Source organism: Pristis pectinata, chromosome 1 (assembly GCF_009764475.1).
Source record: "Pristis pectinata isolate sPriPec2 chromosome 1, sPriPec2.1.pri, whole genome shotgun sequence".
NCBI lineage: Eukaryota > Metazoa > Chordata > Chondrichthyes > Rhinopristiformes > Pristidae > Pristis > Pristis pectinata.
The window spans coordinates 116,223,581-116,241,216 of NC_067405.1; the positions used below are offsets into that span (position 1 = coordinate 116,223,581).

At 39.4% G+C, this 17,636-nt stretch overlaps 1 protein-coding gene across 2 annotated transcripts in view; it reads left to right on the forward strand.

Moving 5' to 3' along the window:
• Positions 1–17,636, forward strand: part of nin (ninein (GSK3B interacting protein)) — a 127,302-nt gene that overhangs the window by 18,985 nt on the left and 90,681 nt on the right. The window contains exons 2-3 of one of the 2 annotated variants that reach the window (XM_052038123.1): positions 120–371; positions 17,098–17,191. In XM_052038123.1, coding sequence (XP_051894083.1) covers positions 147–371; positions 17,098–17,191 — 319 coding nt within the window. In that variant the 5' untranslated portion in view covers positions 120–146. The remainder of the gene's footprint in view (positions 1–119; positions 372–17,097; positions 17,192–17,636) is intronic. The other variant, XM_052038211.1, reaches the window with a different exon arrangement.

The window sequence follows — 17,636 nt, forward strand, 5'->3', positions numbered from 1 at the left end:
AAGCTTGTATCACTTGTTTCTTTGTATCCTGGCCTTTGAAAACCCTGGCGTATGAATGCTAAGTATTCCTTTCCAGTGGAGGTTTTTCTGACAGTTTTGTTTTGTTTCATTTTTTTTAGCAGGTGTTGCCCGTCGTGTGCTATGGGATGGATGAAGCAGAGCAAGATAAGTATGAGGCACGGCTGAAGGAGGTGTTTGACAGCTTTGATACCATTGGCTCTGGGTCACTGGGCCGTGAGGAGCTGACTGACCTCTGTCATATGCTGCAGTTACAAGAAGTAGCTCCAGTGCTGCTGCAGACTCTCCTTCAAGAAAATCTCTCTGGCAGGGTAAGAGCACACTTTGTTTCTGGAGTGACGGCCATCATTATTGTAAGCCATTCCTACGATTGTCTTGATTAGATTACTACCTCAAAATGAGTATATCGCCAGAGAAGTATAGCAGTTCCTTTCTTATTATTATCCATCTGAAATAGCACAAGGTGAAGCTATGTTGCTTTAATGTTTTTTAAATTGCCTCTTATTTTTGATGTTTATATTTTTTTCACCATTACTGTAACACATTTACTGAAAACCTCAATATATACTGGAGATTGCTGGGTGATTACTAAATGAACAGAACCGAGTCAGTAGTTGTAAAAGTGAATCCAGTGGTATTGTGATGGGTGTTGCTCTGTTCTCATGATTTTCTTGCCTGGAGCTAGGGGTTCTTGCATTTCTCTTTCTAGTTAAATGTCTGTTTCTCAATAGATTTCGACTAAGTTTAAATATCTGATCCTTTGATAAAGGAATCTAGCGTCCAGGTGATGAACTCCAGTTTCTTACCTGGATACATTTAAGTAAAAATTTGGACTTCTACTGGCTGCAGTAATCCAACATCTCTGCTCAAATGTTCGAATAAACTGTGTCTTGGATGACTCCATAATAAATCTGCTGCGCAATATGTACTGAGTCATACTGATCAATAGGGTCCTGGATTGGTTCCTTGGACTAAGCTATGATCCAAGCTCAGGCAGCAATAGAATTGTAGTTAATTTCCTCATGGGAAATACCAAGGGTACTTCTATCTTTCTCATTTCACGTGACCATTGCTGGGAATGTGTGGTGTCTGCAGATATTAGACTTTATTGTGATGACAGTGTCATTATCGGATTCTCTTTCCAGGACGAGACGAACAGCAGGGTAGAATATTGAATAGGAAATCTGCCAACGTAACTAATGCAGCATATTATCAGTGTCAGAGGAAAGATAATAAAGGCAATAACTATAGGAGGAGACGAGAAATTTTGCAATTTTATACAATTTGGAGAGAACAAAGCGGGGATTTTCAATTTTTACTGCAAAGGAGACAAATAATCACCATGGACAGAAGCCCCACTGAAAATTCACTGCAAATACAATTGCAGAATTTACAGAAAGGACCAAATTGGGAGCATTGTTGGTATTGGCGAGGATTATGTTACCCCATCAAGAGGAAAATAGTCCAAAGACTGGAGTTGTATTTCTTAGAAGAGATGATTGTGGTTGTTGAAGATAAATCATCCCAGCTTCAGGACATCATTGCAGGTGCTCCTCAGGACAGTGTCCTTGGCCCAATTTCACCTGCTATAACATTAACCTCCATCCGTTCTAAGGTTAGAAGTGGGAATGTTTGCTGATGAATTTGGAATGTCTAGTTCCATTCAGAACTCCTCGGCAAATGAAGCAGTCCATGCCTGTCAGATCTAAATAGCAAATAAAATTCACACCACAAATGTGCCAGATTATCTCCAACAAGAGAGAGTCTAACCACTTATCCTTGGCAGTCATTGGCATTGCCAATGGCAAGTCCCCCATCACCATGGTCTCTCAGGAGAAAGAATGCAGCTGCTCAGGCAACTGAAGACCAAGGTCCAACAAAAAAATTGTGACCTAAAGAACTGATGGTGAATGGAAAGAGTCCAAGCTATTAACTACAACATGCTTACTACCTCAGCAATGTCAAAACTTTCGGCTCAAACACCCTAGGACACAACCTGCAAAGAGGCAAGAATGGAGGAAAATTTATCAAGGAAGGGGAGACAGGCGGCATTTGCTGAAGGAGCACTTCGAAGATCTCCTCATCCTGTTTTTGATGTGAGTGTCTTTGGCTCCATCCTACCACACACTGGTAAGGCATTTGACAAGGTCAGCATGGTAGCCTGGTTCAGAAGGTTAAGACACATGGGATCCAAGGTAAGTTGGCTAATTAGATCCAAAATTGGCTTGGTGATAAGATGCAGAGGGTAGAGGTGGAAGAATGTCTATGACCTGTGGGGTTCTGCAGGTATTGATGCTGGGATTCTTGTTGTTTATAATATATTTTAATGACTTGGGATGTGAATGTAAGAGGTAAGATTAGTAGGTTTGTGAATGATATGTAAGTTGGTGGTGTTATGGATAGCGAGGAAGATTGTCCAATGCTACAGCAGGATATAGATCAGATGGAAAATTAAGTGGAGCATTGGCAAATGGAATTTAATCCTGACGAGTGTGAGGTGATGCACTTTGGGAAGTCGTAAAGGGGTAGGACATGTACAGTAAATGGTAGGGCACCAAGGAATGTTGATGAACAGAGAAACCTAGGAATTCAAGTCCATAGTTTCCTGAAAGTGGCAACACAGGTACATAGGTTAGTGAAGAACTCGTATGTCATGCTTGCCTTCATAGATCTGGGCATAGAATATAAGAGTCAGGGCATGATGTTGCAATTTTACAAAACACTGGATACATTGCACTTGGAGAACAGTGTATAGTTCTAATTGCTAAACCACAGGAAGGATGTTGTTGCACTGGAGAGAGTGCAGAGGAGATTAACCAGGAAGTTGCCTGGATTGGAGGGCTTCAGTTATGAGGAGGGGTTGGATAAGCTTGGTTTATTTTCCTTGAAGTGAAGAAGGCTGAGGAATGACCTGATGTGCAATGTACCCAGTAAATTAAATTATAAGAATCATAGACAGGGTAGATGGTCAGAATCTTTTTCCCATGGCAGGGATATCAAAAACAAGAGAGCATTGGTTTGAGTGAGAAGAAGGAGGTTTAAAGGGGATTTGAGAGAAACGTGTTTATACACAGAGAGGTTGCTATTTGAAACTCGCTGCCAGAGGAGGTGGTGGAGTCAGATACAATCACGACATTTAAGAGATATTTAGACAGGCATTTAAATAGACAATGCATAGAAGGATGTGGACCTAATGCAGACAAATGGGAATGGACTGGATGGGCAAAAAGGTTGGCATGGATGTGGTGGGCCGAGGGGCTCATTTCTGCACTGTACAACTCTGATTCTAAAACTCGTTAACTAACTGCTACAATCTCAGTGCTATCCCAGCCTGGCAAGGGACTGAAAAAGTGTGATAACAGCTGAAAAACAGCAAAGCCCTGGAGCAGATAAAATTCCCATTGAAGTTCTAAATCGTGATGGAAAAGTACTTCTGGTAGAAATGTATGACCTCATCTGGGTAGAGGAGACCATACTGGGGCAGGGAGGGATGTGAGATACTGTAATTGTGACTATCTTAAAGATAGTCACAGGAGACAAGTCTGATTGCAGTAATTAAAGAACAGTCTCCTTACTGTCTACCATGGGGAACTTCATTGCAATGATCCTCCTAAATTGCCTCCTTCCTGTTACAATAGTGATTACATCCAAGAGCTATAATGGACACAATTCTTTCAAGAAAAGTTTTAGATGTAGCAGTACAATTAATTTCATTAAAACCCCTGATTCTGACTCTGTTGACAATGAGAGTTATGGAGAATTTGACTGAGAATTTCCCACACTACATAATAAACATGCAATAGGTGATCCTAATTGATAGGTTAACTAACCACAGATCTAATCCCCCGTACACACTGGAGTCAAGCAAGGTTGTGTCATTATAACACAAGTGTCTTCCTCACTCCAATACTACCTTCATTTCCTACTGGAATGGAGTCAAAGCAATTGGGAGATGTTAATCCTTTGTCATCTGTGCTCTAGAATCAAGACCGTCCAAACTCGCTCATCAACTTGCAATAAGTAGGTGCTGCTTGTAAATGTGCACACTCAAGCTCCATGTCATCATTAACTCCTAAAATGAAGTATCCAAGAGAATAGGCCTTGTGCTTGCAGCAGCCATGTGGATGATGTGACCTACACTGGAACTGGCTTAGGGTTAAATAAAGCTTTGATGCTGGGGGTGCCAGAAAGAGGACATGGACAATGATTTGCTCATCTTGCCCTTGGATTTGGAGGATTTTGCAGAGACAGAGTTGGTGGTACTTCTCCAGTGCTTAGAGTGTCTGCTGTAAGTCTTTCTCGTTCCTGAAGCATACAGGAGGACAAGGATCACCAATATTTGGTGTCGGGTTTGAGGTAGTAGATTTCAAATGTTTTTTCCTCAGCTGGTTGAAGGCTTGGTTGGCAAATTGGAGCAGTGGCTAGTTTTGCATTAGTTTCATTTTCATTGAGTAGTGGCTCCCAAGATGTGGAAAGTGGATCCAGATGTTCCAGGATCTCAGAATAGATCTTGATTTTTCGGGGTAGAGGGTTGTGTGGTGGGGGAAAGTTAGTAGAGAAACTGTGTTTTCTTGATTTGTATTGTTCAGAGCACTTTCTACACACAACCTTGATCTAGGATGTTTGGATGCAACAATAGGCGGCCAATTTCAGAAGGCCTTTGCAAGCTAAAGCAAAAGCAAGCAAGGTATGAGACCTTGGATAAAATTTCTGTTGCTACAGAATCTACAGGATTTTGTGTATTGTACTTAGTGCACAGCCTTTTGTATATTGATAGGTCATCCCAAATCTAGTACTTTTCAGAAAGAAGTGTGTAGGTTTTGTAGATGTTAAATAGAATATATTGCTGTTCAAAGTATTACAGGCAAATAAATTGCACAAACTATGGCAACAATAGAGAGAGGAATAAATCAGAGGTAGGGCTCCATTGTTTATTTGAGAAATAGCAAGTTCTGCTGAGTGATTAATGGGTCCATTGCTAGAAAGTGGAACATGTTGCACTTCAACTAGATGAAAAATCTTTAAACGTGGCAGCGCTACTCCAGAGAGAACTGGAACTGCAGGCAGTCAAAACATATCTGCAGCAGTAAAAATGATAGTGAATTTAAACTGTGTGACTGGTTGCATTATGCCTTGATTATTGTGTGAAAGTTCAGTGTAACAGCTTAATTTGAATTAATCCTCTTTTCTGTCATAATCTGTGGTGTTACAATATTCCTACAAGATCACTACCCAACTACCTCCGCCCCACTCATTCACAACTCTGAGCCTTGCACGCAATTTAAAAGTGATTTATTCTAAATTTTGCTGCTGACTCAATTTATTATTTGGACTGCAGATTTACATTTGTAATGATTTTCAATTGCTGCAAATATATTGCTTATACATTTCAAACTCCACAGAGAACTTACAGCAACAGATGGCAAGGAAAGATCCTTCATTGGGAAAATGTTCTTTTGTATTGAAAAACTGAAGCTCGAATATTGACACTTGTGTCAGGTGTCATTTGTTTGTTCATCAACAAATCTGTTAATGTTCTTTTTCTTGTTGCATTAATTTACTTCTCGACTATCATGAAGCCATTGAGTTCTGCTGGAGCACAGTCACACAAATGCCTTCTGGTACTTCTGGCCCAATCTTTGCAGGTGTGCTTTGAGATTAAGCTCAGCCACAGATGTGAAAAAAAGTGTTGCTAGAGATGAACCAGATCCTGTTTTCAATGAGCGGGAGGAGGAGGGGTCAGTGAAATGTGATGATGAGTGGGAACTCTATTTGCTTAAGTAAAGTCACTCTGGCAGACATGGAAAGCTGAGGAACAGAATTTGCGATATTCTGATTAGTACTCGTCTCATGATGGCTTTACTAAAGAAGCCATGAGGCTGGCAGTAACAAATAATTCTGGATCAGAACAGGCAAAATGTTGCCTTTTAGTTCACTTTTAGAATGGCTTGATTCTGTTTACAGCAATCTGATTTCTCACAGTAATCAAATTTCAATTTAATTCAGTGCAATGAACTAAAGAAATTTCTTGATTGTCAGTCTTGGCTAATGAATAGATCCCCGTAAAATGTTTAAAGGAAAAGCTTAGAGACTAGAAATTGTATTTGCTAAATGTACAGCTTTTCATACTAAGACCCACTCGAACCTGCACAAACATTTGTGAAATTGGGCAAGAATGCATTAAGGCTGTGTTATGCCAGTTAGTCATAGAGAGCACTACAGTATAGAAATTTTGTTTGCAGACAAAATCCTCCTCTGAAATGAGTTGTGTGAGTTTTCCATTGGGGCTTGTATGAAGAGCTTGCATTGCCACACCTTTGCCGCACCGATCACTGGGAAACACATCAGAGCTTAAAGAAATCGTCTCGTGCAGCTGCAGAATAGCTGCAGCAAAGGTTGCCAAGGAGATGAGGAAAACTGAAAAGTGGAAGGGCACTGTGATCTCGTGTGTCTGGGCAACCCCCACAGCATGGTCTGCCTGGATCAACACGCATGCTGTGAGTAGCTGCCAGCCAGTGCAAGGTGCGTGCTGATCACAGGGCTGGTGATCAGCCTGTGGCTCAGATTTGAACAGAAAAACTGTGAATAGGAAAGGGAGCATCACTGATGCAGATTCCATTATCCTGACCATTGAAAACTCAGACTGGCAGATGCTGTGTGCAAGACACTGATGTCAGAGTGTTGGTCTTTTAGCTTTGTGGTAAACTTCAGCACATTGTGCTTCTAGTTTTTCTGAGAGCTTTCGACATAGTTCAGAGGCTGCACCCAAAATCTCTAAGGCAGCAATGGGTGGAATGTGCAGTGCATGACTTGTGACATCATTATGTATGCCACTGATATTAGGAAAATGTCAACACAAGTGCCTGAGCCAGTTTCTCATTGAATGCAATTTTGTCAAGAAATCCTCTCCAATCCAATTTAATCTGGGTAAAAAATTGCTTTATGCATAATTTATGCATTTAAAGTATGCATAACTGATCTATTTCTAGGTTACAGTGCCTTAGTCAATGGGTCTACATATTAAAATTTTGATACCTTGGAAAAATCTCTTTGAAATGTTTACTGTAGAAATACAAGGATAAAGGGTAAATGGGATCACTGAAGTCAAAAAATCCTTTCACGTAGACCAATGCCATATAATCAGAATCCTGACCTCCTCAACCCAAACTGTGTCATTCTTGGAGCTGCTAAATTGCTTCCAGGATCCCATGTGTATGCACAAATCTGCCCAGAAACACACTGTACTGACTGGCATGTACATGGCCTGTGACCGGCACAGGACAATCAGGCAGAAGCATGCTTCACCATTGGCCTGTGTCAGTGTAAATTCAAGGCTAACTACAATACCTTGTCCGTCACCTTGAGAGTTTGGTACCCAAATGATCTTGCTGCTAAGTTAAGATTTTTCAAATGTAGCCCTCACTGCTAACTCACAAACTTTGCTAACTCACAAACTTTGCTAACTCACTCCCTTGATGTGGTTCTCCTTCAAATCCCCTCCATAAGATTCTGCATCGGAAATATCCCCTCTCCAACAACCATGGCTTTCCCCCTTACTGCCGACAGCAGCCAAACATCTCCACCCCCACCACTCACCCTAACACCCAAAATCCACCCCTTGGACTAAAGCTTCGACCATCGCTTTCCACCAGGGAAATTCTCTTCCCATCTGTGATTTGAGACCTAGCTGATTTCCTCTACTAGCTCTATAATGGCAGAGCTAGTCCATGAGAGGCCTTGTGTGCACTTGAAGTGACTGAAGCTGATCCCATTGTAGAACATGCCTTAGCCCTTGTGAACAAAGAATATTATACTGGGGACCTGTATGCAAAACATGCACTGGTGTTAATATTTCACCAGTTTAAGGAGCCTCTGAAGGTTCAAAGTAATTTAGATAAATCCATAATTAGATGGGTTACGTAGTCAACTTTAGTAGTCCTTTTACATGTTTTTTTTATCCTTTTTCCTGTGCTCAATTATTTATTTGTTTCTTAATGTAAATAATTTATTGCTGTTGCTGCTAATCCAGTTAACAAAACATGCACTTTGAAAGATAGGAAGTTATCTTGTGCTTCTATTCATTTTTGTCTGCCTCTAGTAATGCACTTGTTTCAGGACACAAATGTAAATTGAAGAAGTGGTTGCAATTGGTCAAATGTGAAATTCAATAAACAGCTGTGACATGAATCCATGATTCAGTGCTCAAGTCGGTTTTACCAAGCCACTCATCACTATGGAGATTTAACTAGATACCATAGTAAACAAATAGTTACCTAGACTGTATGTAATTTTGGCATAACTGAAATCAACATTGTCATATCTTAATCCTTTGAGCATTAGTTCATTATTAAAGGAGTACTGAGCCTTCAGGGTTAAAGAACCACCATTGTTCAGCCTTTTGTGTTTGAAATGTGACATTAATACTGGGTTATGTATTGACATACTGCCTATGCACAGCCTCAGATGCTGGAACTGCACCAACACAGTGCTGAGTTAATACACAACTGACTCATGGTTTTCAGCATTTGAACTCTTTGAATGTGCAGCAGAGTTTGAAGTTATGTATGTCACTTATTTATAAGTTCCAACATAGAACACTACAGCACAGTACAGGGCCTTTTGGCCCACAATGTTGTGCCGACATTTTATACTGCTCTAAGGTCTATCTAACCCTTCCTTCCCACATAGCCCCCTATTTTTCTATCATTCATGTGTCTATCTAAGAGTCTCCTAAATGTCCCTGATGTATCTGCAGGCAGTGCATTTCACGCACCCACCACTCTGTGTGTGTTTAAAAAAAAACAACAACTTACCCTTGACATCCCCCTTATACCTTCCTCCAATCACCTTAAAATTATGTCCCCTCGTGTTAGCCATTGTCGCACTGGGAAAAAGTCTCTGACTGTCCACTCAATCGATGCCTCTTATCATCTTGTACGCCTCTATCAAATCACGTCTCATCCTTCTTCTCTCCAAAGAGAAAAGCCCTAGCTTGCTCAACCTATCAATATTTGATCCAAATGGCTTCCATCATGTTTGTGTCTAATAAGTTTGCATTATGATATATAAGCAAGATGTAGCATGCTATGGAGGCACAGAAGACGTTTGACTTTTGACTAAACTCTTCCACCACTGAGGTTTTTCCTCTCCTTGTATCTGTGTCTTTCCAGGATTAATTGATAGAGATTGGGTCAATGATCAGTCAACACCAGTTAATGTTTTATCTGAAAGACCATATATAATAATATTCTCTTTGTTTAAGCATAGAAATGAAAATCTAAATTACTTGAACTCAAATCTATGGACTCAATATTGTGAATTGTACCATCTTAGTCAAGAGATGATGTCTTTTGATCAAGCTACACCTCAGGCAGTCCCTCAGGATTAAAGATAACTTGCTTCCATTTTCATTTTGTGACTTCTGAGGTGGTTAATGAAGCCAATGGGGAAACTACAGACTCATCCACAGATGGCCATTGTTGATGCCAAAGCATCTGACTTCCCAAGCAATCATAGCAAAGCAGCATTCAGGTTTGTCATTGTTGAAGGTGCTGTCATTCCATCCCCTGAACATCATCTGGTGAAGTGGAAGTTGCCTATATGTGGTTTCTTTTAATGTGGGATTGATGTTGCATACTGGCTATTGCATGGGTTTCATAGAACAAGTTCTTGATTAGGTGGCAGGGGGCCTAAGATGACTGGAGTCTGTACTCTGCAACATGGCTGCCCTAACCATCACAACCCAATCACCCATATACACCATTGCCTCTACCAGCCAGTGGCTTGCTTGGCTGGAGTATCAGATGACCCAGTGGGTGAGATCACAAGTGAATTGAGATGACAAATGTTGGATTAAAGGACATATAATTTGTTCTGTATTGCACAATTCAACTACAACTAATCCAGCTACCCAAACGTCCAGTAGCCATTGACAGTTACATTGAAAGAAATTATGACATTCTAAATAAATGTTTTGCATATATCCTTTTTAATGTATTTACAAACCTTGCTGTAATCGGTATCATCCAAAGTCTTCAATACGCACAAATCAAAGCTGTGATCGATGGTAATGTGTCAGGTTATCTAACATTGAGAATGAAGACTTTGGGGAGTTAAAATAGAACACATTTCTTCTCTGAACTCAACCATTCAGATGTGAACTTTCTGACACACAAATAGCATTTTAAATAGGACTTGCCTTTTCTTTCAGGCTGAAATAGGATGGCAACTAATAAGAAGGATGCAGAGGACCTCCCAGGGAAGGATATACAAAATAAGATTTAATCTCCTGGTTCCCCTTCACCCAGCCACAGCACCAGTTCCTCAGCATAGTATTAAGGTCCAACTATATGAATGACTTTACTCTCCTTCAAAGGTCAGAACTTAAGGTTCATTGATGATTGCACAGTTTAGTTCCACTTGCAGTTTCTCAGATAAAGGGCTGTCCTTACCTGCATACAGCTAGATACGGGCAAAATTGGACTGATAAATAGCAATTAACATTCAAGCCATCCAAGTACAAAGCAGTGATCATCTCCAACAAGAGAGAGCCTAACCACAACTACTGCTTCTTACCATGGGCTGTCACTCAGGGTTGAGGATGACTTGCTTTCACTACACTTCTGTGTGTTCTGAGCTGGCTAATGAGACCTATATGAGGTTCGTAGTGGAGACGGGTGGTGTGCAGTGGGTTGGAGAGTTGATTGGGTTCTTGCATGCTGCTTGCCCTTGGCCTCCATGGCCTCCTATAGGAGAGATTCTAAGTTTTCAGCACCTTCCTGGATGTTTCTTCACACCTTGACTGGTCTTGGGCCAAATATTCCCATGAGTTACCTTTTATGCAACTTGATCCTTGACTTCCTGACCAACAGACTGCAATCAGTAAGGATAGGCAGCAACACCTCTGCCACAATTATCCTCAAAACTGGTGCCCCTCAAGGCTGTGTCCTCAGCCCTTACTTTACTTCCTATACACTCTTAAATGCATGGCCAGATTCTGCTCTAACTCCACCTACAAGTTTGCAAATGACACCATCGTAGTGGGCTGGATCTCAAACAATGACGAGATGGAGTACAGGAAGGAGAGAGAGAGCCTAGTGACATGTTGTCATGGCAACAACCTTCAATGTCAGCGAAACAAAAGAGCTGGTCATTGACTTCAGGAAGTGGGTCAGAGCACATGTCCCTGTATGTATCAATGGTGCTGAGGTGGAGATGGTTGAGAGCTTCAAGTTCCTAGATGTAAACATCACCAATAGCTTGACCTGGTCCAACCACAGAGACACTACGGCCAAGAAAGCACACCAGCACGTCTATTTCCTAAGGATATAGGCCATATCCCCATTGACCCTCACCAATTTTTATAGATGCACCATAGAAAGCATCTTATCTGGATGCATCACAGTTTGGTATGGCAACTGCTCTGCCCAAGACTGCAAGAGATTGCAGAGAGTTGTGGACACAGCTCAGTCCATCACGAAAACCAGCCTTCCCTCCATGGACTCTCACTGCCTCAGAAAAACAGCCAGCATAATCATAGACCTCACCCACCCCAGACTTTCTCTCTTCTCCCCCTCCCATTAAGCAGAAGATACAAAAGCTTGAAAAAACACACCACCAGGCTCAAGGACAGCTTCTATCCCGCTGTTATAAGACTCTTGAACAGACGTCTTTTATATTAAAGGTGAATTCTTGACCTCGCAATCTACCTTGTCCTGGACCTTGCACGTTATTGTCTACCTGCTCTGCACTCTGTCTTTAACTGTAACACTATATTTTTGCTTTCTGTTATTGCTTTTCCCTTGTACTACCTCAATGTACTTGTGTTTTGAAATGATCTGTATAGATGGCATGCAAAACTAAGTTTTTCACTGTATCTCAGTACAGTGACCATAGTATTCCAATTCCAATTTACAATTATGTTCTGAAAATGTCCTTGAAAAGTTCTTTCTTCCTGGAAATTGCTTGCCTTGATGGAGTTCAAAGTCTGGCTCTTGCTTGGAGTCAGGTAACAGGTGTGCAGAGGATGTGGCCAATCCATCAATACTGGTTGGTTAAGGTCAGAACTTTGTATAAGTTGGGTTGGAAGGGAACACTGACATTGGTTCATCTATTCTGCCACTGGATTTGGAAGATTTTGCAGAGGTCTGTGGTATTTCTCTGGTGTTCTGAGAGGCCGACTATAAGTTGTCCATATCTATCTTAAGTCACTGGAGGCTATTGGCCCACTGGGTCTGCACCTGCTCCCAGCAGAGCAATTCCATTCCCCTTCTCCTTATATCCCTGTACCCCTTTACTCTCTCACATGCCCAACAACACTTTGATTTTTTTTGCCACTTACCCATACTAAAGGGTAATTTACAGTAGTTAGTTAACTGCCAATACACAGAAAGTTTGGCATCACTGCTGCTCAGTGAACTAAGAGTAGCAATACCATCAGCAAATTTCCCCACCATCAACCATCTGGGGGCCGTCTTTGACCCGAAATGTAACTGAACTAGGCATAGAAATATTGTGGCTACAAGAATAATTTTTTAAAAATTATCCTGCTATAAGTCACTCATTAACTGATTCTCCAAAATCTTTCTGCCATCTGCATGGCACAAATCAAGAATGTACTGGTGTGCCCAACATTAGCCTGCATGAGTTTCTTTTAAACCCCTAGAACACAACTATCTATAAATCAGTAAATTAATCTCTTTAAATTTGACTAAAGCTGCTAGCTTCACTGTGGCATCAAATCATATTTTTAGGGTTTTATTCATAAAAATATAGCTATAAATAGATGTGTGGTTTTTTTTCCGTTGAAGATTTCCTGGAATCTTACGAATTGTATTTGAATCTCTATTTGAAAGTAAAAGTGTGAGATCAAATTCCTTTATAGTTATGGTAAGTCTTATTTGCTTAACAATTTTATATCAGCAGCTGGTATTAAGCATTTCAGGTTTCTTTTCATAAATGTTTTGAATATAAATAGTGTTTGCCTTATCTCCTTTCTTTCATATCATGTCTGCTACTTGGGTTGCTGACATAATGAGAATTTTACTGTGAAATTAATGAAAATCTTACTCTAATATGCACAAATCCTGTACCAATTTACTAATCATCGCTATGCAACATATTTCTGTTTAATATGTAATTGAATGAATCCACTTGTTTTAAGTGAAGCACAAGATTGATAGCAATGTCTGTTCTATAATTGAAAAACATTAGTGTGAATAGAATTGGATATTAGCAATGATAAATGTGAATGACATTTCAGTGTTGGATACAATTTGAGAGCAATGATAAACTAGAATTGCAGTAAATATTTAATGGAAATTGGTGTTATTCATCAGGTTACTACTTAGAAAATTACTAAATATATTGCATATTTATTCCCCCTCACATATATAGAATGTACATGAGGGATGGGGACAAAGGGAAGTGAAGAGTTATCCACGTGGCTCTTCTGACTTTGTTGTATTCTTTCCTGATTTTCTGTGCTTGCCATAAGTTCACTGAATAATACTTTTGTACACCCAGAGACCAGTGCTTGCAATGATTTTTAATTCTACCTTTTGCAAATTGATCAGGGTTGCACAGATATTGTTGTGTGTACATGCAAGGACTTGCTCTGTAGGTACCAAATACAGACCTCTTATTTTTCAGTCGATTTGGAATGGAAGATCTGGATTCTCTTGTGTGTTCTATTTGAAAAATGACTAACAAAAATTAGTTTCAACAAGTTTAGCAGAGAAATATTTGAAGGGAACATTTGCAGTAAGTGCAAAGAAGTTATTCCTTCAGTCAGAATGGAGCCAGCTTACCAAATGACTTTTTGAAGGTTCCTGCTTTAGTTGCAGTCTGATCATTTCTGTTTGAATCTTCTGTGCAGATTGTAAGGTGTTCCACTGTCATTGGCAGAATTGTGGCATATCAGAGGGGACAGCTGCTCCCATAGCCATTAAAATACAATCCCAACCCCCAGTAACAGCTGGCTCGCTGGAAAGTAGAATCACAAAAAGGCAATAAAAAGCCAGGTGGAAGTTATAGCCTTCAAAAAAGGCTTAGCTGCTTCTTAAATCTGTTCTTTTATTCATGGAGTTCAGATTGTATCCCTGGTGAAAGTGCTGTCTTTTTTCCCTCAAAAGTAGCATATCAGATACAGGAATAATGTGCTACAATTTAGGATTTAAAGAAATCCTTAACAGTTGACATTCAAGCCATTCTTATTAACAATCAAATTAATAAAGTCACAAAGTACTTAATAAATAAACTAAAAAGTCACAGGTCTTTGACATTTCAATACACTTGCTTCTCCATGTATGGACCTAGATTAAAACTCTTTGGCTATGGGATTGCATATCATGTTTTATGTTATCTGTATGTTGTTGAATTTTACAGTTGGAATCAGCGGCTTGGCAGTCAGGAGCAGAAACCCTTGGGCATCTCCCTAGTGCTGAGTCCACTTATGCACGAGTAATTTTCAAAGTTATTTTTGATATTTTCAATGGAATTAGAATGTACTCTGCAGTAATTATATGTTCAAAATCCAGTAACTGTAAATAAGTGCAAAAAATCTGGTTTTGTGTTAAGATTCTGCAAGATTCTCCTTAGCCAGACTCTTTATTGTGTATAGTTTATTTAGAAATGATGCTACTGAAATTGTTCCCTGTTGAAGTAGGAACCATCTGTCACTGTGCAGCTGCTCTTGCTGCAGGCCCACATTTTGGTCAGGCAGGCATTGGGTGAATACATTATGCAGTGAATACACAGAATTATGCACTGCAAAGCCCAGGAGATGGTCTGATTTTGACCAACAATAGGTATTTCTTTTCTATAAAGCAAAACTTCACAATAGGAAGGGCATACTGCTCAAGAATTTTCTTTTCCCTGGTCACGCAACATCTGCTGTCATTGCTAAAGAAGATTGGATCAGTGATTTGTTGTCATGGGCTGTGTCCTGTTGGTTGACCTTGTTAGCGGTCCGTAACCTAGATTAAAAGCCTAGGCCATGATTAACTGAACTGTTAAACTGCATTAAGGAAGTTCTAATACTCTTATAGAACACACTGGAACTAGAATTGTTGTATTCATTGTATGTTCTGTAATATTGTGTCTGCAATGAAGTGACAATTGAAAAGTAAGCTACTCTTTTCTTATAATGATATCCTTTAATTTTAAATACTGCTTGTAGAGGTGAGCTTATTCTTCTGGTTACTGGAACAGTTGTCTTCTAATACCATAAACCATCATAAGATGGTACACACATCTGGTTCAGTGTGTGCTTAGTACCTTGAGCAACTCAAGGCTGTTGCAGTTCTGAACAAACTTCAGCTTATTATCACTTTGTCAGGTTCATGTTATTTCTGTTAATCAATGCATGTGTTCCATTTTAAAGACATCTAAATGTAGTGAATGAGATCAGTTTATCCTTGCCACAGTAATCAGGGAAGATTATTGTGTTTGGCCTTGGTAGGGATATCAAGTTATTTTTATTCCTGTGGCATCAATCTTGGATCAAAGTTTTTAAAAGGCAGCTGCATTAAAGTAAATCAAACTGTCTATAAGACATTGAAAACTGATACTATGTGCCAGGGTAATTTACATCTTACCTTCAAGACAAACAATAGGGTCCATTTTTACTTTATTTAGCAGCATATTTACAAAATTTATTCTGCACAGTAACCAGCAGCAACTTCAGGGGTGACTTTTCCAAGATTTCAGACCAATGATGTGATGGGAAGATACTAATTTTAGATCAACATTGAATTGTTAAGGAATCATTGTCGAACAGAATATTCACTTCAACTTTTTATTGTGTACTAACCTTGATCAGGACAAACTGTTGTAAATGAAATTCAGAGAGTCAAAATTTGTCTTTGCAATCTGGATTAAATGACAGCTGAATAGTAATTTGTTCTATTTTCCATTGAATGTTCAAAGAAAATATTAATTTCATTGTTCATGTTAATTTGGAATAATACTCAGAACTCTTTTAGAGCACGCTGTATTTGACTCAAACACTAATTAGTTTATTCTACTGCACCTCAAGTGTTTGAGTGGAATTTTAAGAAATAAGGAGTATTCTGACTTGAGAACAAAGCATAGTCTTTTAACAGTAATATCATACTTTATCCAGAAAGAAATGATGCAGTTACTACAGCCTTTGGCTTTCCCAGAGCAAAAATCAAACCTCTGGAAGAACTCATCAGGTCAAGCAGCATATTGACCAATGAGTTTTTCTAGCAGTTTGTTTTTTGCTCCAGATTCCAGTATCTGCAGAGTCTTGTGTCTCTTTTTAGCTTTCCTGATTCTGTGTATGTAGATTTCTGTTGGGCAGCATTGAACATTACAGTGTGATCTTTTCAAGTGCTAGGGTTGTAAACACTGCAAAAAAAAATTAAGTTATATAAACAGTCTAAGCTGGTATAATGAAAAACATCAGCATAGCTCTTAGAAATTTGTTTATCAAAAACCAGAGTTTTCACTTTAAACAATTTATGCTGTGAAAAGAAACTCCATTGATTGTACACTTGCTGTCTCATAAGCTAATAGTTGAGAAACTGCAAGTGGTGCTGCTTTAACAGTAATATCAGTAAAAAGCTTATACGTAAACATAATAGTTTTACTTTAAAAATGACTTGTCCTACATTACTATAAACTGGTTGACATTTATTAGCCTCTCATCCTTATGAAACCACTTAAAGCAACCAACAGATGCAGTACTAGACTAAGAATTCAAGTTTTGAGAATATTTACAACAAAGCGGTTGTTGTCACAATTATTTCTGCCTTTTTTAATTTAGTTTTAAAAGTGTGCAATTATTGTTCTCATTCCATCTTGCCAATGATAACTGGCTCCTCTCCCTGTGATCTTTACTGGTCCCTCCAAAGGAACGTGCCATCAAATTACAAACTGTGGTGCGCTTAATTATCGAGATGTCATTGCATGGAAAACTTAGACAACAGAGAAACAGGATGTGGAGGTGTCCCTTATACACCCTATTATATTGTGCCATCCTCGGGTGTTTACTTGAATTTGTAGTTATTTTTAATTTATCAATTTAACACCTTTTGTTTCTATCCTGTTTTTCAGGTACATTTTGAACAATTTAAAGAGGCATTGATCTTTATCTTGTCAACTACCATTGAAGGGAATTTCTCAGGGGATGACGGTTATCAAGAACTAGGTAGGTGGATAAAGTGACTACAAGGAAACTACATAAAGCACATCTTGAACACATGCACTCTGTTCCAAGTTTACAGATTTTCATATGCAGCATTGTCAGGGAATGAAACCTTCCATCTGACTAAGTGCAACTTTCACGGTCTGTTGCCTTCCACATGGCCAGGTATTGGGAAGCTCAAAACAGAATACATTTTTTTTGATAAATAGAACATTTTAGCCTTTTAATTACTTACAGCACAATAACCCCCATTCAGAGTGCAAGCAAGTACATTTTGTTCAGAAGCATAATTTAACTGCATTGCAACTTTTTTCTGAAATAGGTGTTACAGGGTTGACACTTGGTTTGTTTGAAAGAATTCACAGCCTGCACTATAACATGATCACATTGTTATAACACCTGGGTCTCTGATTAACACGGATGATTCTTTCATTATAAATAGCTCTTC